The sequence below is a fragment of the Equus przewalskii genome, chromosome 5, assembly GCF_037783145.1.
Source record: "Equus przewalskii isolate Varuska chromosome 5, EquPr2, whole genome shotgun sequence".
NCBI lineage: Eukaryota > Metazoa > Chordata > Mammalia > Perissodactyla > Equidae > Equus > Equus przewalskii.
In genome coordinates, this window is record NC_091835.1 from 23,591,574 (window position 1) to 23,618,520 (window position 26,947).

Consider the following 26,947-nt stretch of genomic DNA (forward strand, 5'->3'; position numbering starts at 1 on the left):
ACCCTGTGTGACCCCTCTAGGGAGGGTGCAGTGATCCGTCAGCTTTCTCAATGGGACGCCAATCCGACCTCCACTTACCAGGTGTTGTCCTCAGCTCAGGGCCATTAACTCAGGCCAGTGTGGCAGAATGGGTGTAGCTGGCCAGGGCCTCACAGAAAGGAGCTTCTGCCTTGCCCACCTTCTGAATGAGCCTTTCCTCTGCATTCTCTGTGACCTCTGCTGCTGCTCTGACCAGCTCATGAACCACTTGGATTTTTCTTTCTTCTTTTACCTCCTCTTAAAAAATTAGACTGGGCAATAGATTGGCTCTAGATAACCATGTGGCCCAATCAGGCTGCACACCCAGGGCTCCACCTCGCCTGCTTCCTGCTGGGCTTCTGAGAGCCACCAACTTCACCCCATCCAGGGAAGGTTGTCTACAGGTCCACGCCATCCAGCTAAAGAGAGAGCCTGGCACAGTCTCCGAGCTTTGAGTTCTGCATCCGAAAAACTCAGGGTTCAGGCTCAGAGCTGGGGAAAGAACTTGGGCTTCAGAACCTCAGTCCATCCTCTTTCCATGATTTTGAGTTACATGAGGTTGTGCAGGCAATGGCAGTAACTGCCCCACTCTGTGTTTCTGAACCTTCATGGTTCGTTGTCCTTTGGCCATGAATCAAAGTCGTGGGCGTGCAGACTGGAAAATGTAAAATTGTCAGTAGTCACAGAAATGTTTAAATGCAATTTCATGTCTATAAAAATAGTGTATTTCATGGGCCAGCCCAGTGGCGCAGCGGTTAAGTGCACACGTTCCACTTCAGCAGCCCAGGGTTCACTGGTTCGGATCCCGGGTGTAGATATGGCACCACTTGTCAAGCCATGCTGTGGTAGGCATCCCACATATAAAGTGGAGGAAGATGGGCATGGATGTTTGCTCAGGGCCAGTCTTCCTCAGCAAAAAAAGAGGAGGATTGGCAGCAGATGTTAGCTCAGGTCTAATCTTCCTTAAAAAAAAAAGAAATAGAGTATTTCAACTCCAGCTTACCCAAATTGCTCATGTTTGAGCCCAACTTATTGGTCTTCCCCCTAGGGAGAGAGTGGGATTGGCGTTGCAAATAGTAAGGGCTGCCTGTGAGTCTTTACCCCACTTTGGGTCACTGTTTCCTGCATATGGGAGAGTTCCTGTGTGTGTGCGCACACACATTTAAAACCAACTGTAAAAACAAGATGTCCAGAGGCTGACCAGGTGGCACAGTGGTTAAGTCCACACACTCTGCTTCGGTGGCCTGGGGTTCACTGGTTTGGATGCTGGGCCTGGATGTACGCACTTATCAAGCCATGCTGTGGCAGGCATCGCACATATAAAGTAGAGGAAGATGGGCGTGGATAGGGATGTTAGCTCAGGGCCAGTCTTCTTCAGCAAAAAGAAGGGGATTGGTAGTGGATGTTAGCTCAGGGCTAATCTTCCTCAAAAAAAAAACAAGGTGTCCAACATATTTCTTGTTTCTGATCTTTTCCTAAGGGGGTTGAAGGGCAAGATTAAGAGGGAAAGTTCCCAGAGGGAGCTGCTTTCGGACACCGCCCACCTAAATGAGACCCACTGTGCCCGTTGCCTGCAGCCCTACCGGCTCCTGGTGATGCCCAAGAGGCAATGTGTGGACTGCCACCTCTTCATCTGCAAGGCCTGCAGCCACGCCCATCCAGAGGAGCAGGGCTGGCTCTGCGACCCCTGCCACCTGGCCAGGTGAGCCAGGCCCAGAGGTCAAGTGACCCTGCTGGTTTTGGGGCCCAGTGTGTCCCTTTGGTGGGGCTGGCTGAAGAAGGGTGGGCACGTGGGTGTGTGTGGCAGGGCCGCCCCCAGCTCTGGGCTCCGTCTCTCTGCAGAGTCGTGAAGATCGGCTCGCTAGAGTGGTACTACGGGCACGTGAGAGCCCGCTTCAAGCGGTTCGGGAGCGCCAAGGTGATCCGATCCCTCTGCGGGCGGCTGCAGGGTAAGGCGCGGCCGGCCGGGAGGGCGAGGGCCTCTCTGTCCAGTGTCCAGGGGGCTATTTTTGTTCCCAGGCATGCTAATGTTTCAGGACCAAGCAGATTCCTTTGGAATGTGGTGTGAGCACCTGTCTGTCAGTCCCTGTTTCTGGCGTTTCATATGAGGTTGGCTGCTTTTCGTGTGAGGTGTGAACTTCTAGACACCCCCTGGCCTGGCCTGGCCCCCTGGGAAGTCCTGCGTGTGGTTGACACCCCCACTTTTTGAAATCGTATTTTTTCCAGAGCTCCATAGCAGGTTGAAAACGCATAGCCAAGGGTCTCAAACTGGGTGGCTCATCAAATAACCAGACTCTGATTAATAGCCCACGTTTTCCAGGCCCTTCCTCCCGGGGCGTGGGATTTGGGGCCCAGACTCTCTTTTCAACAAACATTTCCCATGAGTCTGATCATCCTCAAGACTTAGAGAAATTGATTGTAACTCAATCGTTTGTTTTAGTATTTTGAATTCAACTATTTATTTCGTGATGAACTTGAAATCCAGACCGTTGTCTTATGCTAAACATGAGTTCACCTTTACTGTCTACCTTCGTGCTATTTAGACAGAGGTCATTTCAGGGGAAGGATGGGAGAATGCCTGAGTTTGCCAGTTTCCCCTGAACTTTATAGGAGATCATTGAGCAGTGTTTGTGGGGAAGGCACACCTTGTCCCTGCCACTTGAGCCCCAGGTTCTGCCATCAAGCCTGGCCAAGCTTTGGGTGGGACACCTTGCTGGGCTGGTGCCTGGGATCTCAGTATCATGAGTGTCTCCATTTGGAGGATGGGGGCAAGTGCCTCCCGGGCTACAGCTCCTGCACGTCCAGAGCCGATGCTCTGCTTCTTGTACTGGGGATGCCCTCACCGTGCCCAGCCCAGGCATCTCCCCCAGGCCTTCTGGGGAGGCACCTTGTTTGTGTCTTGTGTCCCTTACAGCCCCAGGTTGATAGGCAGGAGCAGAAGTTGGGCATGGCCACCCCCAGAGCGTTTGAGCTCCCGATGGCCATGGTGCAGGTGTTTCTGAGGCATCTGAGCACATTGTTGAATGCAGGACAGAGACCGCCGAGGGGCACCCTGCCCTGTGATGGCTTTTAGCACCTGGAACCGCAGAACACAGGGTGTGGGCCTTCTTGGGAGGGAGAACATAGGATCAGTCATCAAACCAGGACATTTTTACGAGTAAAAGTAGCCCTGCTGATAACATGCTGAGACAACAGATGTGATGGGAGTGCCCCGGGGACAGGGAGGTACCATCACTCTGTCCTTGGTGGGGGGGGAGGGGTCTTCCCACCTCCTCCCCAGGCTGATTCTTTGTGGCTGATTTCTTTGTCTCGGGCTGGAGCCCATCAGTAAATCCCACGTCCACTGAACCAGCCAGGAGCCACCGAGGGTCTTCCTATGGCAGAGGGAGCTTGGTCCAGCCCCTTCCACAGGGCTCAGGGGCGGGAACCACAGGGGGCTCTGGCAAAGCCGCATGGCGAAGCCTCTGAGAATCTCAACCCCAAGGCAGCCCGGCTGATGGCGGGAAACCGCAGGCCATATCAGAACCTCCGAGGACCTGGGCCTCGCCCTGGGAGATGCTGATCTCTAGAGACCGCGGTGGCCCAGGAATCCGTGTTATATAAAAAGGGTGGTGGGGATTCTGATGCCCAGGCAGGGCCCATTGCTGCTGGAACCACCACCACCCTGAACCTGCCAATTTCAAAATTGTCACCACCGAGGGCCAGGAGGTGGCGCTGTTGGGCCACGGGAACCCAGACTCCCAGCTGCCGCCCGGGCTCGGTGAGGAGAGTCTCAGGTCCCCAGGGTGATGCCCAAGGGCTGCGTTCTTCCTGTGGGGGGGCCTGTCAATACCACACAGTGCACAAGGAGGGGAAGGGCGCAAGGAGCACGAAAGCTGGGAGAGGTGTGCCTTTAAAAAGAAAGTATTCAAATTAAAGAATGAAAAGGAAAGAAATGATTAAAGTTAGTGTTTTGCAACCTGCCACAGCCAGGGCCATGTGCAGCTGGTAGGGGGCCACCGGGGGGTCTTCTGAGTGAGCCTTCAGAGCAATGGGGGTGTTTTCCCAAGGCCTCCTAACAGGATAGGCAGGCACTGTGGGGGGCCCTCGGTGGGGGGGGGTGGGATCAAGGAGCCCCGTCCCTAAGCACGTTGGGGGGCCCTTGGGGGAGCAAGGAGCCGAATCCCTAAGTGGGCGCGGGGCGGGGGGGTGGGAAGAGAGGGAAGCGAGGAGCCCCTCCCCTAAGCACGCGCGGTGGGGGGGAGGGTCTGGGGGGGCGAGGAGCCCAGTGCCTAAGCGCACAGGTGTCCGACGGGAAGATCTTCTCAGCTCCTTTTCTCTGGTTGTAGGTTTGCCTGACAGAGCGCACGGCTCGCCCGACATCAACAGTAAGTCGTTCAGGCTCAAATGGTTTCATTTTGGTTTCCAACTGCCTCTCAACAGTAGTCAAGAAATCTCTGTTCCTGTCAGGAACATGGGAAATCCTTCAGGCTTCTTTTAAGCATGACTTGGTCTTCATAGATGGGCTCATACTGCTCAAACCCTTGTCCCAAGTGGAGGGAGAGACATAAAGAGCTGATGACCGAAAGGGTCACAGAGCTCCTGGGGGCCTTCGCTGTTCATATTCAATGGTGGGGACAAGGACACCCTACACACACAGTCCCACTCCCCCAGGCCTCTGGAAACCCCTTTCCAGGTTCCCCGGGTGCAGACAGAGTTCACATCTCAGTGCCTTCTGTCCACTGGTTTGGTGTGAGTTTCCTCAAGACCGTCAATGTCCAGAAAGAATAAAAATAACTACCAAGGGGCCACCCCGTGGCTACTGGTTTAGTTCACGTGCTCTGCTTCTGCCACCCAGGTTCACTGGTCCAGATCCGGGCACAGACCTAGCACCACTCAGCAAGCCATGCTGCGGCCACAACCCACATACAAAATGGCAGAGGATAGGCTCAGATGTTAGCTCAGCAACACTCTTCCTCAGGCAAAAAGAGGAAGATTGGCGACAGATGTTAGCTCAGAGCCGATCTTCCTCACCAAAGAAAATAATAATAATAATTACCAGGTCTGTTGTCAGAGTCCAACGAAGAGGGGGCACCAGCTGGCTGGTGCTCATGTCTGGGGGTGGAGAGCGGGCACGATGAGGCTGGACCAGGTGTCAAGGTGAGGGGCCCTCGGAGAGAGGGGGTGCTGACAGGAGCAGGAAGCGAGAAGCACAGGAAGGCACATGTTCTTCTCCTCTTTCTCCCACTCCCGCCTGCTCTGGGCAGAGCCTGGAGGGAGCAACAGGCCAGCAGAAACGGGGTTGGTTGGCAGGGTCCTGGCCCCACATCACGGAGCAGAGGGTCACGGTGGGTCAGGAGCTGAGACAGGAGCTGGAACTTGGCGAGGTGCAGGTGGTCCTGTTTCCCCTGTCAGCCTCCAGGGCACCCTCAGATGCGATAAATGTCCTGCTTGTTCACCCTCGAGACCTCCCCCCACCTGAAGATGCAGGGAGTGAGGGGCAAGGGACAGGGGGAGGGGTGCATGGGCGGCAAGAGCTGGGACCGGCCCCAGGGGACAGGAGCTCCCGCAGTGCCAGGGGTCCCCTCGTGGCCCCTGATGGAAGGAGGCTGATGCACTGGGCTTCTAGCTCTAAAACCCCAGAATTCGTTTACAGGCTCTCTCTCTGCCATGACCTTAAGGAGCAGGACACAGACCAGGCCACTGTGAATGGGAGGAAAGACAAGAAGAGTGTGGGGAAAGACAGGCCTGGGCGCTCAGGGAAAGAAGGGGCCCTGGGGCTGAGCCTCTCCTCCCTCCCATCTGTGCCTGAGGCCAGGCCTGCTGATAAGCAGATGAAATGAGACTGCCCGTGAAGTGGTTTGTTTGGGGAAACATGACTTCGCTCTGGGCCTCCTTCACCCACCACACCCCCAGTGTCTTCAGATTGCCCAGGAAACAGTTGGTAAATCTAGGGTGAATGGCTGCAGGTGTGGCCACTGCTAAAACTGATGCAGAGTACTAGTTTTCTGCTATGATTTGGACCAGTTCTAACTGATGCTTGGGTAGGTCTTTGAAAGGCCAGCAGAGGGCCTTGCCTGGATGTTTCACAGTGGATGGATGGATGGATGAGTGGGTGGGGTGGATGGATAGATGGAGGATGGATGGGTGGTAGGTGAGTAGATGGATGGATAGATGGATGAATGGGTGGATGGAGAATGGATGAATGGATAGATGGATGGATAGACAGATGGATGGGTAGATGGATGGAGGATGGATGGGTGGTAGGTGAGTGGATGGATGAATAGGTGGATGGAGAATGGACAAATGGATGGATGGATGGATAGACAGATGCATGGGTAGATGGAAGATAGATGGAGGATGGATGGGTCGTAGATGAGTGGGAGGGTAGATGGAGGGTTGGGTGGGTGGATGGATGGACAGATAGTTTGCCCCCAGTCTTTCTCTCCCTGGGTGGAGTCATGCAGGCGTCTGTTGCAGGTGGGCCTGCGCGAAGCCCTGGAGAGAGAAGCGGAGACAGCAATGAGCAGACGGATGAGGATGGAGAACTGGACACAGCTGCCCAGGCCCAGCCCCTTGGCAGCAAAGTAAGTCTTCCCGCAGCCACCCCCAGCGCTCCCCACAGCTGGAGAAGCCTCATACTCTGACTTCCTGAAAAGCTCAGTGCTCTCCATGACTCCTCTGGCACAAAGACTCCGCCTCCCCCGCCACGCCCAAACGGTCTCTGAGATCCAAACAGGAGCGTGCTCTCAGAGTATGGTCTCACCATAAGCAACCCCAAAGCAAGCTGTGGAGCGGGCACAGCCTGCAGAGAAGCCTGCATGGACCATCAGTCCCGGCGGCACACAGGTCGTGAGGGCAGGCAGGGAGCCCAGTGGACACTGGTGTCCTGAGGACGTGGCCTTGACATCTCTCAGGGGAGTAATCCCCCTCAGGCTCACCTCTGCAAACTTTTTTGCTTTTCTTTGTAGCCAGTGATAAGCCACATTTTTATTGGTGTTTGTTTCTATTTTAACGTATTTTTGGTGATAAACACAAGCAAGGGGACCCCCAGGGTTTCTGGGTGGGATGACGGAAGGGGAGCAGGTTGGAGGGGAGAGGTGAGGCAGGAGATGGTGAGTTTAGATTGAGACACTTGGAGAGCGATGGGACTGTGAGATTCAACACTGGCCAGGTCTGCCTGCTGCTTGATGGGCAACATAAAGCATCTTTTTGTGAGAAAATTGTATCCATGCCATTTAGTGAGCTTACAGAATACTACCCAGTGTCTGGAACATTCCCTACACAATACTTTTAAGGAATCAAAATCATTATAATGAGGGAGGGATTTAGAACTTAACCTCTAATCTTGTATCTAAAGAGCATGGAGCTCTGGAGAGCTCTCGCCCACCTCTGCCTCCCTCCATCGAGGGTCCCCTCATTTACCTAAGCCCCACCTCTCAAGGTCAAGGGTGAGAAGCACCTCCCCATCAAGAAACCTGCCTGCCCCCAAGGCTGCAGCCGCCAGGCCTGTGTCCTCAGCACTTGTGAGCAGGCGTATGCCCATCAGAGGCTGAGTGTGTTTCCTTCTGCTCATCTCAGAGGGACAGGGATGCAGATTTTGTGACAGATGGGATGGGCTCTGGGCCACCCCTCAGTGCCAGCTCGGGGCTCCTTCGGGTTTGTCTATAGTGCAGGAGGTGGATGTGCCCACAGAGGCGCCCACCCCGCTGCCCAGGGGTGAGGGGCATCTGGTCCTCTCTGTCAGGCTGACCTGACTCTCCTCCTCTTGCCCATGTCTGCACCTGATAAGAAAAAGCGTCTCCTCCCCATTCACGGCCTGGACTTCGAGACAGACTCTGACGACTCCACTCCGTCTTTCAGTCACCCTCCACACCTGTCCTCAGTCCCAGCGGCCACAGACAGCCTGCAGGTCAGTGGGCCCCCATTTCTGTCTGTCCTGAGATGACCTGAGCAACGGGTGTTCAGGCCCCAGGTAAGGGACAGTGCTCTGGGGAGCGGTCTGATGGCCATGAGGTCGTAACAAGCGATAAAGCACAGTGGACAGGGCCGTGGCTGGGGTGGGGGGCACAGGATACAGAAACTTCGCATCCTCCCAAGAAACGTCCCACTCTCCAGTCTCTGGAGAGGCTGGGTTGGCAGCTTGGAGAAGTGGGGCCCAGGGCAGGAACCAAGCCTGGGCAAAATGAGTCAGGACCCCAGGGTCTTCAGGGTGGGTGCTTGTCAGAGAAGTAAGGCAGAAGCCCCGTGACTCAGGAGGACGTAGCAGAGGAGCTGTGTCCATGCTGGAGCCAGACAGGACCTGCCACGTGCCTGGACCTCTGTCTTATTAGTAGGGGTCATATACACTTTATGGCCCACACTAGGATAGCCTTTCTAGTGGAAGAGGCCGCCAGCCATACAGCATCCACAGAGGCCATGCAGGAGAGCCAGGCCACGTGGTCGCTCTACTCCTTAGCTGTGTGACCTTGGTCTGGGGAACCTCTAAGAGGCTCCATCCTCTCGTCTGGAAAAAGGGGTGACTATCCCCACTTCACAGGATCACTTGCAGGAGGAGAGGCCATGCCTGGCACACATGGACACTGGCATGTAGCAAAGGGCAGCTTGGGCACAAGACCCAGAGCAACAACCACCTTTGGCAGGACAACTGAACTCTGGGTGTCGCCTGGGGCCAGAGCTAGGGCAGAGTTAGGTCTGCCCAGGCTGATCTGCAGACCCCTGTGGGGGGAGGGAATGACAGGGCAGGGAGCCAGAACCCAAGAGGTCTTGGGGCCATGGGTCCTGCTCCAGCTGCAAGCCTGCCACCTGCAGTTTCCATTTCTGATGGCCTCTGGGGCCCGGGGACTGCTTCCTTCTTGCCCCCAGTGCTCCCAGCACAGCCAACCTAGAAAGGAGCTGGGGCTTGTGGCGTCCAGAAGCCCTCAGTGTCTCGTTTCCTTGGGGACAAAGGCACAATAGATGGGACCCTCTGCCACAGAGGAAAGGTGGAGGAGAGGTGCCAGGGTTGCAGCCAAGGGGTCCCCAGGGAGCCCTACCCCAACCCAGTCTCGCCTCTCTGGCCTCCAAGGATTGTCAGGGTGCACACGATTAGAACAATGCACTCCCCCCCAAAAAAATAACTTCCCCACTCACTTCCTCAAGGCTTTGTCTCTGGGTGGATCTGAGGCCCCGAGGCTGTCAGAAGCTTTTCAGGCTCCTTATGCAATGCGTGGCTGGGGTATGGGGAACCCCAGCCTCCCATGGAGACGATGCAGAATAGGCAAGAAATGCTTTCGGCATGATTTTTGAAATTAAAGAGAACTGAGTTGCAAGGGGCCAGGGCGGATGGGTGTCTAGTGTTCGATCAGTCAAATGACGCCTGGAAACTCTCAAGACTTGGGCTGGAAAGACCCACGTGCCAAGGAGCTGCCCCCTCGTAGTAATACCTCCTGTGGCTGACAGGCTCTGTGTGCTCAGGTCCTCACAGGTGAGCCCTGCATAGATGAGGCCACCTCCCAGGAGGCCGTGGTCCAGGAGGAGACTGACGCCAGTGCCTCTGGGTACCACCTCCGTCCAGACAAGCAGACAGACAGCCTCTCGTTTGCCGGACAGGATGCCCTCGCTGAGCTCTGCCTGCCTGGAGAGTCCTACACGAAGGCCCTAGGAATCGCTGCCATGCCTGGTAGGTGCCCTTGGCCATGGTCTTCCAGGGGGGCTCTGCATGGGGGCAGGGGTCGCTGAAAAGCCTGTCCCGCCACCCTGGTTTGTGCAGACACACTGGCTGATTGACAGGAGCCCCTTCCTTCCATGTGGTTGCGCGGTGGTGCAGTCCTGGCAAATGCTGTTGACACCTGCTCTCCCTGGGGAAGTACGAGCACTGAGGCCTGAACTGGCTGCACAGCTCACGGCCACCTTTTAGGTGTGGGGTAGGGACACGCAAGTTTCCCTGAAATTACTAGGACCCACAGTCACTGGACCAACCATCCTGATGGGGACAGGACAGCTCCAAACCTGGGGACCAGTGGTGCAGGTGGCCCAGCATCGGCTCCCAGCTGTGAATCGGGAGGCCTGTAACTGCTGGGAACCCAGATTTGCTCACTTTTTTTGTTGTCAGACAGTTTGCTCCGTAATGAAACCTCCAATTGCTGTCTTCTCCTGTGCCCTGTGGGAATGTGCACGCCAGGTTCGGGAGTTCAGGCACCCTACTGATGGAGGAGCAAGTGAGGTCACGGCAGCAGCTTAGCCTTCCCACTAATGTGCTCCCACGTGGCCACAGAGTGGGGCCAGCTGCCTCAAAAATGTGGTTAAGACACCATCTGCCAGGAAATCGGTCCGCTTTCCATTTTCCCTATTCATTATATTAGGGGGACCATAATCTCATGATCCACATGCCAATTAGGATCCTGGAGGCATTTTGGGAGGGAGATGGGGCTTTACTTCCCCACTAAACAAGGAGTAAATGAATCTGCATTGACCAAGTCGTTGGATCCAGACATGGACACACTCATTTCCTCCCATGAACCCTAGTCACCTGAGCACGTGACCCGGGCAGCAGGAGGGAGGGAGAGGCCAAGAGAGACCATACTGTGCTGAGAAAAGGCGCTCAGGAGACAGCGGTTCTGAGTTTCAAGTCTAGCTCTGCTGACCAGCTAACTGCCCTCTTGCACTGGTTCTGAGACATTTTTCACCTCCTCTTTTAAACCGGGAGCATCTCACAGCAAACGTGTGAGAGAGGAGTGTGTCGGAGTTTGATTGGCAGCATTGTCGCTTTCTCGATAGCGAGTCGTACAACCTGCAAGGTCTGAGATTTCACAAAATACCGTATGCTACTTGATCAAACAAACCACTTAACCACCGTGCCTCAGTTTCCTCACGGTAAAGAGGGGTTGACGCCTAACTCATCACGTGGCTGTAGACGTTAAGTGAGGCGGTTGTATCTGGTAACTATTGCTGCGTCATGAGTTATCACAAACTTAGAGGCTTAGAGCAACACATGTTTATTATCTCAACAGGGGTCCAGGCCCAGCTTAATTGTGCCCTCAGCACAGGGGCCCCCAGGCTGGAAACAAAGGGGCACCAGGGCCAGACTCGCATCTGGGCTTGGGCTGTCTCCAAGGCTCCTTCAGGTTGTTGACAGAATTCACCGTGCCGATGCGGCCTCCTGCATATCCAGGACAGAGAAGGCCTGTGCACACGTGACTTTGTGGTGGGGGATCTTGTGTGGTACCTTCCGCGTGATGATCAACCCTGAGCTCCGCCTTCCCCCATCTCCCCACGTGGCTGTGTGTGGTGCCACCCAGGCCAGCTGGAGCAGTGGGTGGGCAGCTCTTGGTGAGGACGTGGTTAAGTGGGTTTTCTCCCCATTGGAGCCCCAGAACAAGCATTTCAGGCCACACCATTGATGAGCTGTACCCAGGAAAGTCTGTACATCATTGGTCTGGCACGAAAACAACCCAGAGTGACCAATGTGGAAAGACTTCCAAAAGTCACCTCCACTCATGGAAACTTGCCGGGACCCACGTTTGCCACACTCCACGCATGTGGGATTCTGTGTGGCATAATTACATTCCCTTTGCTTTGCCAACATGGCTGTCAACTCTTCAAGCCCCGTAGGGGGTGCTGGGGCCCCTGTCTCCTGAAGCTCCCTGCGTGGGGACTGGACTTGGCTCCATTCTTATTTTGATGAAGGATCACAGCCCCACAACATCAGAGGAATACAATCACGTCTTCATTTTCTTTGATCTCTCATTTTGTTTTCATTGGAAACAACACATCCGTTGGCTTTCAGCGTTTCACTCCGATAATTCAAACGTGCTCTTCCTCCGAAGGGGCGAACGTCACCGAGAATCGGCAGCTCCCATCCCAGTACCTGGCCGATGTGGACACCTCCGATGAAGAGAGCGTCCGAGCTCACAGGGGGGCCTCCCACAGGTCCACACGCAGGGGCCGGACTCCGTCTGAGAGCCAGGTAAGGGGGCCTGGAAGAATGCATCCTTGTGGCTTCTTTGGGTGGAACCTTCTTACCTTAACACCAGGTCGTAAAAGAAAAGTTAAATCTTTCCATATTTTAAAACTATGGGATTGCACACACCTACTTAACGGAGATAGGAGCTGTCATCAAAATGCACATTTTTCTATGGAAGCAAAATTCACATAACCTAAAATTAACCATTTTAAAGTGAACAGTTCAGTCACATTGAGTACGTTCACAGTGCTGTGCAACCATCACATCTGTCTGGTTCCAAAACATCTCTGTCACCCTAAAGGAAAACCATACTCATTAGGCATTTGCTCCCAACCTCCCCCCAGCCCCTGGCAACCACCTACCACCTCCGTCTGTGGATTTGCCCATTCTGGACTTTTCATATAAATGGAATCGTACCATATGTGACCTTTTGCATCTGGCTTCTTTCACTCAGTATATGTTTTTGAGGCTTATCCATATTATAGCCTATAATCAATACTTCATTCCTTTTGGTGAAAATAGATATTTTATACTCTGTCAAGTATTATGCCTTTTACAAAAGAGGGAATAATCTATCAGTTATTTTATACCCTTATCCGGCTTTATATGGGTTTTAAGAAATTTCAACTTAGAATGTTTAATGCCTGTTACGGTAGTGAGAATCATGCACGCTGTAAACACTGATTTATGAAATAACGCATCACAAGGTTCCCTTGAGTACCACAGGTTCCCTTCATTGAATTTAAGCCGTGATGCTGTTCACAATTGATTTAAATTTGCGTAAGCGCCTTTTCCTGGGGGAAGGGCAGTGATGTTTTAGACGAGAACATCGTGATCACTCGGTGAACACAGTCTCACGGAAGTCTGATGGGACCTTGACGCCTGTGGATGGAATCGCTGGGTTGGGGCCGTTTCATAGCTGATGAGTCTGGAGGTACAACACCAGGAGGAGGGCGAGTGGACCCTGCTCTGGATGGATCCAGAACCGTGGCTGTGCCAAGGTTGGTCTCTGGCACATTTTCAGGAACCAGGATTGATGCAGGTCCAGCTTCGTCTGCACACTGACATATGGCCCAGAGCTCCTCCTGGGACCACCTCCTGGGAGATTTGGGTGGAGGATGCATCTGTGGAGCTTCCCTTTGGGGAACCCATAGGCTGAGTTCTGGGCTGTCAGGTGGAAAGACTAACCAAGCATTGAACACATTCAGGAAAGGCAGATGGATGGTGCACGTGTGGTTGTGGTGGTTGCCATTCAAGCCCCAGACACGAGGAGCAGGGGACCAGAGGGGCAGGCGAGGGGGCCAGAGCTGGGAGGGGCTCTTCTGCAAGGGTCTTGGGCCATCCGCACCCCTTACCCTCTCTCTGTACGGAGATGACCTGGGAGGAGCGTTGCCTGGTTCTGCAAGCAACTGTTTCCAGGACCTCGGGCTCAATTGTGGAGTCGCTAGACCAGCGCTGCCCAGGGACATCGAGCAACATGTAGCACCTCCCAGCAGGCCGGGCCTTCCTGGAGCGCTCTGCCACCCACTGCCTGCGCGCCAGCGGATCTGTTCTAACACTGTCTGCAAGGGCTGGACCTTCGCGGGTGGGGAAGGAGGCGGGCGTGGGCCTCTCCTCAGTCCACGCTCACGCACAAGATGTTAGGGCCCTCCCAACCTCAGTCTCGTCGGCCGAAAATGAGCACAACACTTTGAAGGAGTCTTTCTTTGCATGGCTTTTTGGGGAATAGAGTAAATTTTTTGTTCTAAAATTGGGCAAAACTGTCAGTGGGGCCAAAACATGCAGCTTTTAAACTCGGCATCTCTCCTCTCCAGAGTCAGTGCCCTCAGGCACAGCTGACTCTTTCCTGTAATGTCACCTAGAAGCATCCCACGACCTGGGGCTGGAAGTTCCTCCTGCACCCGACCTCCATCTCTGAAAGAAGCACAAGTCAGTTACCCTCCTAGCGAGGAAGATGCTGATGCAAGGAAGTGCCCTTTGATTCAGACCAGGGAGTGACTGGCCTGACCTCTAAGGGGGCTGGAGGACAGTGGTGGAGAGCCAGTGTGGTCAGGATGGAGCCTCCCCAGGATGGAGACTTCCCCAGTGTGGTCAGGTTGGAGCCCACCCCAGGATAGAGCCCTCCCCGGGTGGCAGAACCACAGCAAGCAGAGGAGCTCCAAGTTCCCCAGTCAGAAGACTGTGGGACAAAAACGAGAATCAAATTGTCTATTTTCAGTAAGTTTTCAATTTAGCAACTTCGATAACTTTCAGGAAAATCTGTACCCCGGATTGGGCTCTCCTGGTACCAGTGTCTTCCTTTATGCCTCTTTGAATGAACCTCTATTTCATCTTTGTGTCTTGTCTCTGGAATTCTCTTTCTTTATTTATTTCTAGTAAATTTATTTACTTAGACGAACATTTCACCTGGAACGGGTCCCCTGCGTCTTTATGTAAAGGGAACTGGGCGGTGTAAAGAGCAGCCTCCGAATGCAGCAGTGCTCCCTGCGTCAGGGAAAGCCCCGGGCAGATCCTAAAGGGTCTCCATGAAGGGGCCACTGCAGGGTCCGGGAGGCACCCATGCATCTACCCACCCCACAGAGCAGTGCTTCTGAGCCCAGGACTCACGGCCATCCCTGGGGGCCGAGAGTTCTCCAGAGTAACGTTTTATTGGGGTGCATCTGGATGGCCCTCCTGTTAACTGTGGCCCCTCTCTGCATTTCCACTCATGGTTAGGGCTTTCTGATGAGGATATTTGGGAAAGACTTTCTGTAAAGAATGGCTCCTGCCAAGAGAAGGCCCAAGACAGCACAGCATGCGGTACGAAGGACGCTTCCTTGGGTCTGAGATCGAGGAGGGTGACAGGGAGCCGAGCACTGGCATGCACCTCTGACCCCCGTGGTGGGGGGGTGAGACCTCCACTCCCAAGAGCTGCTGCAAGGCCATCCATGCTGTTCTCAGGCTGCAGACACTGACTTGGTTTCCCCATAAGAGGCTCACCGGTGCCAAGTGACAGCCGTTCATTTTAACCCATGGCCTGTGTCTGCATTGTGTTTGCAAATTGTAAGTTTTGGTTATGTTGCCTACGCATTGAGAGCACCTGGACTCCATACCGAGTTTACGTCGGTCATGTCTGAGTTAACGTGGTAATCCTGACCGTCCGTCGGAGCTCACACCGGGTCAGACGCCGCTGCCAGAGCAGGTGGCCCGTTAGGGAGAAGGGGGAAGGGCACAACCAGCTTTGTGAGGGCTGCTTATGAGCACCTAAGAAGCAGGTGTTCCATGCAGGTGTCTGAAAGAGGCCAGCGGCTCTCAAGAAAGGGTGGAAAACCAGGGTCATGTAATATCTATCGGGTCCCTGCTGCCTTGGAGGCAGAGAGCCTGCTGCAGCCACACAGCAGCACTGAGCCCCTAGCTCACCTCCCGGCCCCATGCCTGCTGGCCTCTCCTTGGCTTCTTGCTGCACCCAGTTCCTGCCCCTCCTCCTACCCCAGAAGAGAATGTCCCAGGTTCCCATCGTGGGAGGTTTTTCTTTCCTTTTTACTCTGGAGGTGACATTTCACAAGGACGGTGTAGAGCACTGGTCGGGTCAGGCTCTTCGTCTCCAAGTCTGAAGTGGCACATGTCCTACGCACAAGGTGCCCCTCGGGGACACAAACGCTGTCTGGGGACCTCTCTTCCTGGAGGTATTGATCGCTGCCTCTGTGGACGCCGGGTGTGACCACAGCAGACCTCAATTACCAGCAGCCACTCAAGGCGAGGGCCGAGAGCCACTCCCCACCCGAACCCTCGTGTTGACGTTTCTCAGTTTATGTCCTTCTTCAGGCAGATTTGCCCACTCAAGGCCCTTGGCACTGTGAAGATCAAACTAATTATCTACCAGACAATGCAAGAGCATCTTAGCGCCCTGCACGTGCCATCTCCCTTTTAAAACAAGGTGAGCCGCAAACGACATAATGGCAGGAGAGAGGCATCTGCTGGGCTTGGAAGAAAACTGAAGAATTGATTTTCTCATGTCCCAGTCTGGGAGCTGATAGACTCTGGTGACTCAAGAGTCTGGTGACTCAAGGGATGGGCAGGAAGTTGTACCTTGAGTGACTTTCGGTCGTCACCTGGCATGCTTCCTGGCCCACAATGATCCAAGGCTCCCGCCAGCTAATGACTTTTAGTTTGATCAACGTGGCTTAATTCATGCCTTCCTGTGCCGATCACGATGGCAGTGACAATAGCTGCCCCACAGTAATGACACGTCATAGGCCTTTCAGATCAGCTTCCTCGTCTGGCTGAATTTGTCACCTCTCCCGCTTTATTCATCCACCCCCCAAACCCCCCCTTCTGGTACTTCTCCCAGCTTCTGCTTGGTGTTCCAGACCCTTGGTGATGGAAAGTGGGCTTCACGGTCACCCTTCCCAGGTTACGTCATGGACAGTGGCCTTACCTTTCCTTCCACTGCTTGGGAACTTGGAGCTTCTGAGGTGGCGGGTGCAGGTCCTGCTGGTGGGAGGGGGCTGCGTCCTCCCCCCACTGTTTCTCTCCCTCTGCTGCAGATCTTTGAGCTGAATGAGCGCATGTTAGCCGTGGAACGCCTGCTGACCCACCTGGAGAACATAGTCGTGCCTCCCGAGGCCAAGGTAATGCCCAGGGCCAGGCAGGTCCCAGCCAGGCAGGGAGAAAGGGCTCCCAAGCCCCTTCGTCAGGAGGGTTGAGGCACCCACACCGGCTTTGCAGGGAAGAATGTCTGGAGGTTTCCCAGATTGTAAATTCAAGCTTCATGTGTGGTGCTCAGAGAGCCGGGCAGGTTTCTGCCGCACATCCCGACTGGGGTCATCTGCCCCGTCCAGGACCAGGCAGGGTCTGGACCCCCAAGAAGCCTTGGGCACAGTAAGGTTCTCCACCATGGGGTAGTGGGCTTCCCCCTCCAGCATCACCACGGTGATCAACATCCCAGTTTGCCCAGGATCAAGGGGTTCCAAGGACATAGGACTTTTAGGGCTCAACCCTGGATGGCTTGGTCTCCCCGGCTGTATCCTGTCATGCTGGCCAGTTGCTGTCACACATACACGTTATCATATGTTTGTATACATACATACGTGTTGGACATGTGTGCGTGCGTCTGCACGCGTGAATTTATTTACTTACAAGGTAGAGACAATACCTGCTTCTAACAACAGTCATTGGTCTCCACTCCACCCCTCAGGCTCCCATTTCTCCCAGGGACTCCGCAGTTTCTCAGTCCCACTTGCTCTGGGAGAAAATTTTGTTCCCATCATACCCAAGAGAACGTGCCCACTGAACGTCACCATGATTCTCTCCGCCTGTCAGGGCCTCTGAGGAGATTCAATTTCTGAGCCTCATCAGAAAATTGGGATCTCGTAGAGGAGCTTCCCAGATAAATGTGTGGCTTCCTTATCAGCTCTCCCCAGCGGGGCCCTGGGCTTCCTTTCTGTGAGGCCTGGGGGTCTGTCTTAGGTTCATTCACATAAAAAATTCAGTGATGGTGAACACTGCCATCCACTTGCCAGGAGCACTCGGGGGCCGAGGGGGACGGAAGCTGGTCCAACGGGACCATGGGTGTGAGTAGCTTCCTGGTGGTGAAGCCTCTCCTTCCATCAGCGCTGCAGCATCAACGGGGTGAAAGAAAGGGGTGATGAGGAGGGCTTCACGTTCTCGTGGGGGAGTCCTAGTGGAGCCCTCACCTCCACTCTAAACTCTGCCTTGTGGGCCAGAGGAAGCCTTGAAAGGCAACGAATGAGTGAATGAATGAACAGACGAATGAGTGGACTCTCTGTCTCGGTCGCTCTGTTATTAAGTTGACGCGTGATCTGTCACCTGGGAGGAGCCAGCAGACGTCCAGGTGCTTCCTCATGCCAGGCGCTGGTTTCCGGGCTGGGAGGACAGCAGTGAAGGACACAGACAGGACACATGGCCTCAGGGGGCTCGCCTCCCAGTCTCCAGGCAGTAAGCACCCAATCGTAGGCCAGAAGTGGAGGAAGGTAGAGAAAAAAAATCGAGGACGGGGGATGAGTGGGGCAGGGTGAGGGGTACCTCACTGAGAGGCGCATCCCCACACAGAGCTGGGGAGGTGCAGGAGCGGTCCCTCGGCGCTGGGATGGAGCGCCCCAGGCGGAGGGGGTGCACTTGTACAGTGAGGTGGGACCGGCAGGCAGGAGGCGGGGTGGCGGGAGGGGAGGAGACCAGACCCCTCTGAGGCCACTGCTGGGGCTCTGCCTGTTTCTCTGGGAGGGATGGGGAGGCCTGAGTGAGGAGAGCTGTTACTGGCGGACTGTCGAGAATCGCTCTGCCTTTTATACTGAGAAGAGGCTGTGGAAACAGGGAAGACAAGTAGGAGGCTGTTGGGATGTCCAGGATGCAGAAGGTGGAGAGTGAACCATGCCGGGCAGCGGACGTAATGCGAGCTGGCATGTGTGGACCTTTTCAAGGCAGAGCCAACAGGAATGAGCATTCAGGACGAGAGAGAGAGGAGGCAGGTGACGCCAGGATTTGGGGCCTGAGTGAGCTTTCAAGGATGGAACTGCCCTCAGCTGTGTTGGGGGATGTTTTCATCTCATCACCCACTGTAACATTGTTTTGGCTGTAAAAGGCGATTGGGATAATTTTTCTGTTTTTATCGCGTAAGTTCTGGTCAGTTCTTAGAGCCAATGCGCTAAATTCCTTCACATAGGCTTGTGTCCACAGCAGACATAGCTGCCCAGTGAACTGCTGGCCGGAGTGTGGAAAGGGCATGGCCACTGGAGCTGACCACAGTGCATGCCTGCTCTGCTTCTTAATGAGTGACCCTGGGCGGAGGAATTAGGGGCTCCATGCCTGCGCCCCCAGCCCGAGGAATAAGGGTAACAGCCCGGAATACAGGAGGGACTCCTAGCCCCTAGCAGGTGTTTTCTTGTCTGTTCATTCCCTGCTTTCCAGCCCCTGTTTATGCTCCAACTCCAGCTGAAGTTATGATACCACCTACAAAAATTATGATGAAAGAATACAACACTGGAAAAGAGCTCCCATCTGGCCTGGGAGACTTGCCAGAGATGAGCTCTCACTTTTGCTCTGAGTTTGTTACTAACCAAGGCCAATAAATAGACTTTAAATTAATCTAACCCTTGTCTAAGACCAGGGGACAAGTTCCCCCAGGGAGACAAAATCTCATGGCTCTAGATTCGAGCAGGGATCTGTGGTGAAGCATGTCTCCCGCTGTGTCATGGAGGACATCACCGCTGTGTTCTCACAACTTTGTCTACGGTTTTCCAAAAGTCACAAATACATTGTTTCTGTGGGTGGTTCTCAGTCTGCTTCGAGCCAGTGTCTAGGAGCGTCAGCCCTGGTGCAAAGCCAACATGAGGCTCATTCATGCGAGAGACCATGGGCACAGTGCCTGGCGTGCGTGGACACACGGTGAGCGGTGGCCCTGAATGCCATTGTCATTATGCAAGTTCAGGGCACACCCCAGAGACCGCAGGTGGTGCAGCATTTCTAGGAGGGGCTGAGGTCACTGGGCCGTGGTGTGCTTCAGTCTCAACACCGGGATAGGGCGGAGAGAACTCGGAGACCTGAGCCGTCAACACCCCGTCAGACCCAACTGGCCAGATGCAAACAGTCCAGGGCCTGTGGTCCTGGTTTGGCACCTTAGAGGTGCTAGAACTCTAGGAAATGCTTGGGGACCCGATTTACAGGCAGAGGGAAGAATTGTCCTCCCATTATAAGAATGTCCAATAAGGAAAGCTCAAGGTCTTGTTCAAAAATGGTGGATCTTGAGAGCCCCGGGTGTGGTCAGGATCACCAGGATGGCCCAGCCTGCAGAGCTGGTTCTCTGTGGCCGAGACCGGCCCCAGCACAGGCACTTTGGGCAAGCTCATGTGGAGAATGGATGGAGGCCGCAGCTCCAGCAGGAGCGTCGGGTGTGCTCGGGGACAGGACGCCTCCCAGAGTCCTGCCTCTGAGTGCGCTGCTTGCAGATGCCCAGCTAAAGGCAGATCCACTCATTTCAGGGTCTAGCTGCCAGCGAGCCCACAGACGCCGACATAGAAGAGGTGACCCTAAAGAGAAAGCTGGAGGAGTTGACCAGCCACGTCAGTGACCAGGGGACCTCGTCCGAGGAGGAGGAGGGCAAGGATGAAGGGGCAGAGCTGGAGGGGAGCACATCCACTGAGGACCTCCCATGGGCGGCCACAGAGGTGAGGCCACCGAGCAGTCTCAGCAGGACACAGGCAGAGGTAGGGCCGGGGATCAACAGTCGCCCTGGCCAGCGGTTTGTAACTGGGTCACCAGCCCGCCCCGGGGCAGGCAGCCAACCCCCGTGGACACTGACAGGCCTCAACGAGACCCACACGGTGGCTGACCAGCCAGCCGACTAGCTCCAGGAGTTCAGAGAAAAGAGCATCGTGAGGCTGGGACCCACATTGGAGAGAGCGCCGCGTCTCCTGCTGGCGGTCACCTTCCGTGCTTCCCTTTCCCAGGTGTGCGCAGCTGCAGGACAAACGTACAGCCAGGAAACAACCCCCTGGGGCCCTCAGGACCCCGTGCAGCCCAGCAGGACCACGGACGAGGAGCTGTCAGAGCTGGAGGACAGAGTGGCCGTGACGGCCTCCGAGGTCCAGCAGGCAGAGAGTGAGGTAGCCCCAGGCGCCCCAGGGAGCAGGTGGTTCCCCAGGATAGACAGTGGTGGGCCCCGAAGGTTTGGCAACAGTGGACGGTCCCCTGAAAGGCTCTCAGACAGCCCATGCCCTTGGCTCCAGGGTGGGAGCCTAGGGGCTCTGGGGGAGTCGCCTGTTCCCACCCCATCCCCACCCCTGCCCTTTTCCCCTTTGCCTTGGTGAGGAGCAGACACAGTTTTCAGCTACTGGAGAAAGATGCTGTCCCATGGGGAGGGGCTTCTCCAGAAACAGGTTTAGAGTTTAGAAAGCCCGAGGGCCCGGGAATAGGCTCTGAGCCAAGGGTCACCTTATGAGCCCCAGCCTGGGTTCAGGGCTTCAGTTTCGGTGAGGGCTGTGTTAACAGTGGACCAGGGTCAAAGGACAGAGCCAGGGCCTCCCAGGGACAGCCAAGGAGAGGAATCTGCTCCGCCCTCCCCCCGGGGGCCCACAGAGAAGACACGGTCTGCCCTTAAGACTGCGGGAGGGCCAGCACTCACTGCCCGCTCTCGTTCCTCAGCTCATCAGCAAGTGCCCATCCATCCTCAAGGAGGGAGGGACCTGTGCCCAGAGCCATGCATGTGCCAGGGAGTGAGCCAGCCTGAAGACTCTGCATTCATGTATTCCGTCTTGCCTGGCAAACAATTTTCAAACTCCTGGAATATGGCAGGCCTTATGTAGGACACAATAGATGTGGATGTCTTAGCCTGAGCCCTACCTTCCTGGAGCTTACATTTTTAGTGGGAGGAGATAGACAGCAAACCAAAGACCAAGGAGATCATTTCAGTTCATGAAGAGAGCTGTGAAGACAGGAAGTGAGGGTAACCTAGGAGGGAGTTCAGAGTGGGCTGCTTAGACAAGGTGGTCAGGAAGGGACGTTATGAGGAGGCAGCACATGCAAAGGCCCTGGGGTGGTGCAGAACTTGGCATGTTCAGGAATCAGCAGTGAAACTCTGAAACTGGAGCAGAAGAAGTCCAGGGGAGAGTGTGGGAGGCAGGTCTGAGAGGAGGGCAGATTCCAGAGAGCCCCAAGAGCCATTGGAGAATTCAGGGAGCCATTGGAGGGATCTGAGCAGGGTGATGGGACCTAGCTTGTTTCCACAAGCTTCCTCCTCCAACTCTCTCCTAGTCACTACCCCTTCTTCCATCCCTGATGGGAGCCAGACTTCCATGCACCTCCAGAAAATGAATACAGCCCCCTCTCCTCCAGCCTGGGGGTGACCTTCAAGGCATACCCAGCCCCCTCCCCGACAGCCATGGAAGATGAATGAAAATGAGACCCCCAGGAAGCACGTCTGGTTGGGACCCCAGTCTTAAGGGAAAACATAAGAAAATGGGTGAACCGGGGCAGCTGCTCTTTCCATCCTGTGACTTTGAGATGGCACATCGGGTGACACCTGTCTATCTGTTGTTCCCCTAGGTTTCGGATATTGAGTCCAGGATCGCAGCCTTGCAGGCAGCAGGGCTCACGGTCAGGCCCTCGGGAAAGCCGCGGAGGAAGTCCAACCTCCCGGTGAGTGGTGGGGCCACAGACCAGGGGAGGTTGTGCCCCGAGACCCAGCCAGGAGCGCAAGGCTGCCCTGAGGGCCTGAAACCAGGGGCCCTGGGCCGGCCGCCTCCTTTCTCCTGGAACTGCAGTCTTGGTTTCCTAAAAGCCGATCAGTGAACTTGTGGTGGTTTCTAACTGAAAAAGGCACTTTATGAGGGGACCCTCTGCTCCTACTGTGAGAATTTGAAACACACCCACGTGCACACATGCATACACAGTAAAGTCCAAAAGAAGCCACCTGATGGCCTGGTGGTTAAAGTTTGGCGCTCACCCCTTTGGTGGCCTGGGTTTGTTTCCCGGGTGTGGAACCACACCACCCGTCTGTCAGTAGCCATGCTGTGGTGGCAGCCTACATAGAAGAACTGGAACTCACAACTAGGATACACAACCAGGCACTGGGGCTTTGAGGAGGAAAAAACAAAAGGAGGAAGATTGGCAGCATATATTAGCCCAGGGTGAATCATTCCATGCAAAAAAAAAAGAAACCTGAGTGATAACACCTCATGTTGGCAGGCTCGATAAGCAGCCATGTGTGGCTAAGACGGGTGTGACTAGAGTAGATGGCTGGGGAAAGTCATGGGAAGGGGTCTGCCCCGACCACAGAGATCTGAGCCCAACGTCCTTCTCTCCTGACTCAAGTCGGGATCTGCAGATGAAATCAGCTGTGTAAGGAAATTGGGCAGAAAAATGAAAGATGCTCCAGGGGGACTCCCAGATAGGGTTGCCAGGTAAAATAGAGGACGCCCAGTTAAATTTGAATTTCGGATTAGCGACAAGTAATTTCCTAGTCTAAGAATATCTCGTGCAACATTTGGGACGAAGTTACACTAAAAGATTATTTGTCATTTATCTGAAATTCGGAGCTAACTGGGCTTTCTGGAGTTCAATTTGCTAAGCATGGCAGCCCTGGAGAGCGTTGGAGGGGTGTTTGGGGAGGGCTAACATGCCTTCCCAGCATTCCTGACCAAGTATTTAAAGAGAACGTCCATCCTGATGTGCTGCTGGTGCATCCTGTGGCTGGAGATCGAACGAGGCAGTAATAATATGCAGGCTTCCTCCTTGTCCTCCAGATATTTCTTCCCCGGCTTGTTGGGAAAACTGGCCAGAGTCCTAAGGATCCAAATGCAGACCCATTGGAAGAGGTCAAGGTACGTGTTGTTCCATCCAACCTCCAGAGGCTGGACAAAGAGTAGCAGGCGCACAGCTTTTCCAGAAGCACGACAGGTCCGTGGAGAGGTGGGAACTTGGCGAGTCCCGCAGGTTGGGATCCTCCGAGGCGCACACTGAGACGACGGATGGTGCCGAAGAGTTTGCTGGGAAAACTCAGGAAAACCCAGCAGGAGAGTGGGAAAGTGGGCAGAGAGGGAGGGAGGCAGGCAAGCATCCGACCTCAGCAAACCCCGTGCAGGGTAACTGGCTCAGGGTGACACAGATCTCTGGAGACAGTGTGTCACCGAGGAGTCATCCTGTTCAGGCGCCAGGTAGCTGGTGCATTTACCCCTCCACGCCCAGCAGTCACCAACAACATACATTTCCAGGCTCTTCTACTCTTCCCTGTGCAGGCACAGCAGGCTCCAGCGGCCTCGGGACAGGCCTCCAGCTAGGAGACTCAGGTGCTGGCTGTGGCTGTGAAAGCATCTGGAGCTAATGTGCACAAAATGGCACGGGAATGTGGGGAGGTGTGGGCAGAAACCTTCACAGCCTGCCAATCAGGAAGATGGTGGCAGCACTAACAGCTGTGGTGGCACAGGGAAAGAGCCGGCCTGGAGGGAGTGAGATCTGGGTGAAGGTGGCGTGGTTGGGGGTGGGGTTGTTGGTGCCGTTCCCAGGGCCCCAGAATGAGTGGCTTCTACTCCACATCCTTCCTGATGTCCCCCAGGAGCCGTAACAAACATCTCACCACTTTTGCTGATCAGAACAATGTTAGATAGCTCTTTACAGTTAAAAACAGTATTTTTCCCCCACCCCTCCATTTGATTTTTATAAAACCTGGTAAACAGGCACTGATATTAACCCTGTTGCACTGATGACAAACTGAGACTCAGGGAGATAGGTGTGCCTGATCAAGATCGCACAGACCGTAAGTGACAGAGGGGTCTGCTGATCGGACCTCCCACCCTCTCCTTGAGGCCATGGTGCTCCCTGACTTGTCCCGGGAGGCCCAGCAGCTGGCGTCCAGGTACAGCCCACAAAAGGAGCCAGGCAGAAGAGAATGAATGATCCCAGCGTAGAGAAGTAGTTAATAGAAAAGGGAGAAGGAAGGACGGCGTGGGGACCAACGGCCGGGGGGAGCTGGAAATTGTGTTAGGTACAATTAATCTTCCAACATCCCTGTAAGGGGGCTTCTGGCCCATTTTCCAGATGAGGAGCCTGAGTTCGGAGAGGATATGGAAACCCTCCGTGTCCTGATAGGAGGGGGTGGCGTTAGGATTTGAACCCACGTCTGCCGGGCTGAAATGTGTCCTCTCTCCGCTGTACCACCCAAAGTCGGCAGTTCTCTGAAAGCTAAGCTTCTCTTTTGTATTCTGGCATTTGGTGTTTAATTGATTGATAACACGCATTTTAATATTGTTAAAGTTCAGATAGTGCCAAAGAATGGAAGATGGTTGACCTGATTAGTTAGAATCTAGAAGAATGAGAAGTCCCAAATCAGCTCCCAGTGTTCCTAAAAATTACAACCATGTGCTGAAGCCCAGAGACATCTCTCTTCCAGGTCGTGGCTGTACCCTTTCTGCTGAAGAAGAAGTTCAGTAATTCCCCCAAAAGTCAAGGTAAGAGTCGGCTGCTTCCCTCACCCGCACGGCCGGGAGATGAGCTCAGGGGCGTGCAAATGGCCAGTCAGGGCTCTGTATTTCTACATGTGTAATCTGTGGGATGCAGCACCTTATGCCCCTGACATCCTCACTCCCGGTGCCTCCCCAGCCACCCTCAGGGACCGTTCCAGCAATCGGCGTCCCAGATGACAGGACTTTGCTGCTGTAGGCACCCAAAAGTGGTGGGGTTTGGGGTGCATTTTCCCTATTTTTCCATGTAAGTTGTCCAAATACGGTGCACAGCTCCCAACCTTCTTACACAAAGCACAGAACATGATCGAGCCTTCCTTGATGGTGACAAGGATATCAACCTTGTCCTAGACGGACAGGGTGTAAGGCCCGGCTACCTCCACAGCACAAGGCCGGGCTGTCGGGGCATTTGTGCTGGTCCACTGCTCACCTTGCAGGCCGGCCGCAGGTCACCAGAGGGAAGGGGCCGCATTCCCAGTTCAGAGTCAGTCTCTCCACCGTTGAACTAGTTCAGGCCCTTACGCCATCGTGGTGTCTGCTGTTATCCTTGCGTCCGAGCTTTGTCCTCATCACCCCCTCATTCCAACTCCACCACAGCCAGGGACCCAACAGGGAGCTCTCTTCACATCCCTCCTCTGCTCACAAACAATCGTTGGCTCCCAATTTCTTGAAGAAGCAAGTGGGATTTCTTAGCATAGACTTGCACTGTTTGCCACACACCGGAGCCCACCTGCCTCCTGGTCCACCTGCCCATGGGTGCTCTTTCCTTCCCATCGGACAACACGCATTTCTGGCGCAGACTTTGATTTCAGAGTGCTCCAGGCGACCACAGGCCTCTGTACCTTGGCCTGGGCCGCACTTTCTGTCCTGAACGCACCTCGCTCCCTTTCCCACCCACCTCTGCCTCTTAAAGTCCTGCCAGGCCAAGCACTACGCCTCCCCCTGGAGGTCACCCCCCCCTCCTCTGGGCACGTGGTTCGTCTTTGCACATCCCCGTTTCCACGCTCCTCCATGCCAGCGCCCTCTCCGCACCCCAGAGCTCCCAGCACACGTGCAGGTCGGTCCAGGGACAGAGCTGGTGCCCGAGGCCCTTTGAGGGGAATCCCTGGTCCAGAGCCATCAACTAGGTGGGCGGCTTTGCCAGAGAGACCTCCTGCTGAGGGGCAGTGGGGACTTGTGGAGTACCACATGCTGACCCCAGAGGGGAGTTTCCTGCAGGTCTCGTGGCTAAAGTCCACAAGGAGGCTCGTGTTTACAGCAAGAGAGCAAGGGTGGGCTCCTCCAGCTGCTCTCCGACTGGTTTTGTCCAGTCCGAGGCCAGTACTTCACCGCCAGACCCCTGAGCTCATGGGCATTTCAGGGTCCAAACAGCACGGCCGAGACCTCCAGCCCATCACCTGTCTCTCCTGCCCCCTGACCAGCCTCAGGGGGGCCGAGGCAGTCTCTCCCCGGGTCTGCCAGAGGTCAGCCCCACGCGGGCAGGTCCTCACACACCCCTCCAGTGAAGCAGGGAAGCAGGGAAGGGCCACGTGTGTCCTCACTGCTCGGTGGTTGTGATCCCTGGTTTAGCAATTCCCTCAGCGGAGTTGGTCCTGGAGCAGGGACAGACAGCAAGGCCAGGCAGAACATACCCTGCCTAAAATGAAGCGAGAGACGACGGGAGGCTGGCCAGCCAGCTCTCAAAAAAAAAACCACAAAGCCCTGATTTGTGGCATTTGCCAATTTCCGTGGTGCAAATAACTTTCTCTATGGCTGGTTTGAAGACACCCCTGTGATGTCACTGAATGCAGAGTTGGGAAGAAAGGAGATGTGCTCCAGCACACCCTCAGGAGCAGGCGCTATGTGTCACACCCCTGGAGCAGGTGCCCTGTGTCACAGCCCCGGGAGCAGGCGCCGTGTGTCAGGCAGGGCTGGCCTGAGATCCACAAAGCACAGAAAAGGCTGCTTCTGCCTTACCCTTTGCAGTTTGCTCACCTTGACCATGAACACAGTTGACTAGGATTTGAGGCCAGATGCCCCAAGTTCACATCCAAAGCCCTGAGGAGAGACCCTCCAT

At 54.9% G+C, this 26,947-nt stretch overlaps 1 protein-coding gene across 10 annotated transcripts in view; it reads left to right on the forward strand.

The window, feature by feature from the left end:
• Nucleotides 1-26,947, forward strand: part of MLPH (melanophilin) — a 50,761-nt gene that overhangs the window by 21,186 nt on the left and 2,628 nt on the right. For 4 of the 10 annotated variants that reach the window (XM_070618674.1, XM_070618675.1, XM_070618679.1 and 1 more), the window contains 12 exons: nt 1,499-1,720; nt 1,861-1,967; nt 4,347-4,385; nt 6,478-6,584; nt 7,790-7,909; nt 9,454-9,658; nt 11,805-11,944; nt 19,918-20,103; nt 20,386-20,541; nt 21,980-22,072; nt 23,179-23,256; nt 24,822-24,879. In XM_070618674.1, the coding sequence (XP_070474775.1) occupies nt 1,499-1,720; nt 1,861-1,967; nt 4,347-4,385; nt 6,478-6,584; nt 7,790-7,909; nt 9,454-9,658; nt 11,805-11,944; nt 19,918-20,103; nt 20,386-20,541; nt 21,980-22,072; nt 23,179-23,256; nt 24,822-24,879 (1,511 nt within the window). Of the gene's footprint in view, nt 1-1,498; nt 1,721-1,860; nt 1,968-4,346; nt 4,386-6,477; nt 6,585-7,789; nt 7,910-9,453; nt 9,659-11,804; nt 11,945-16,467; nt 16,552-19,917; nt 20,104-20,385; nt 20,542-21,979; nt 22,073-23,178; nt 23,257-24,821; nt 24,880-26,947 lie in introns of all 10 variants that reach the window. The other 6 variants (XM_008530223.2, XM_008530224.2, XM_070618676.1 and 3 more) reach the window with 3 other exon arrangements.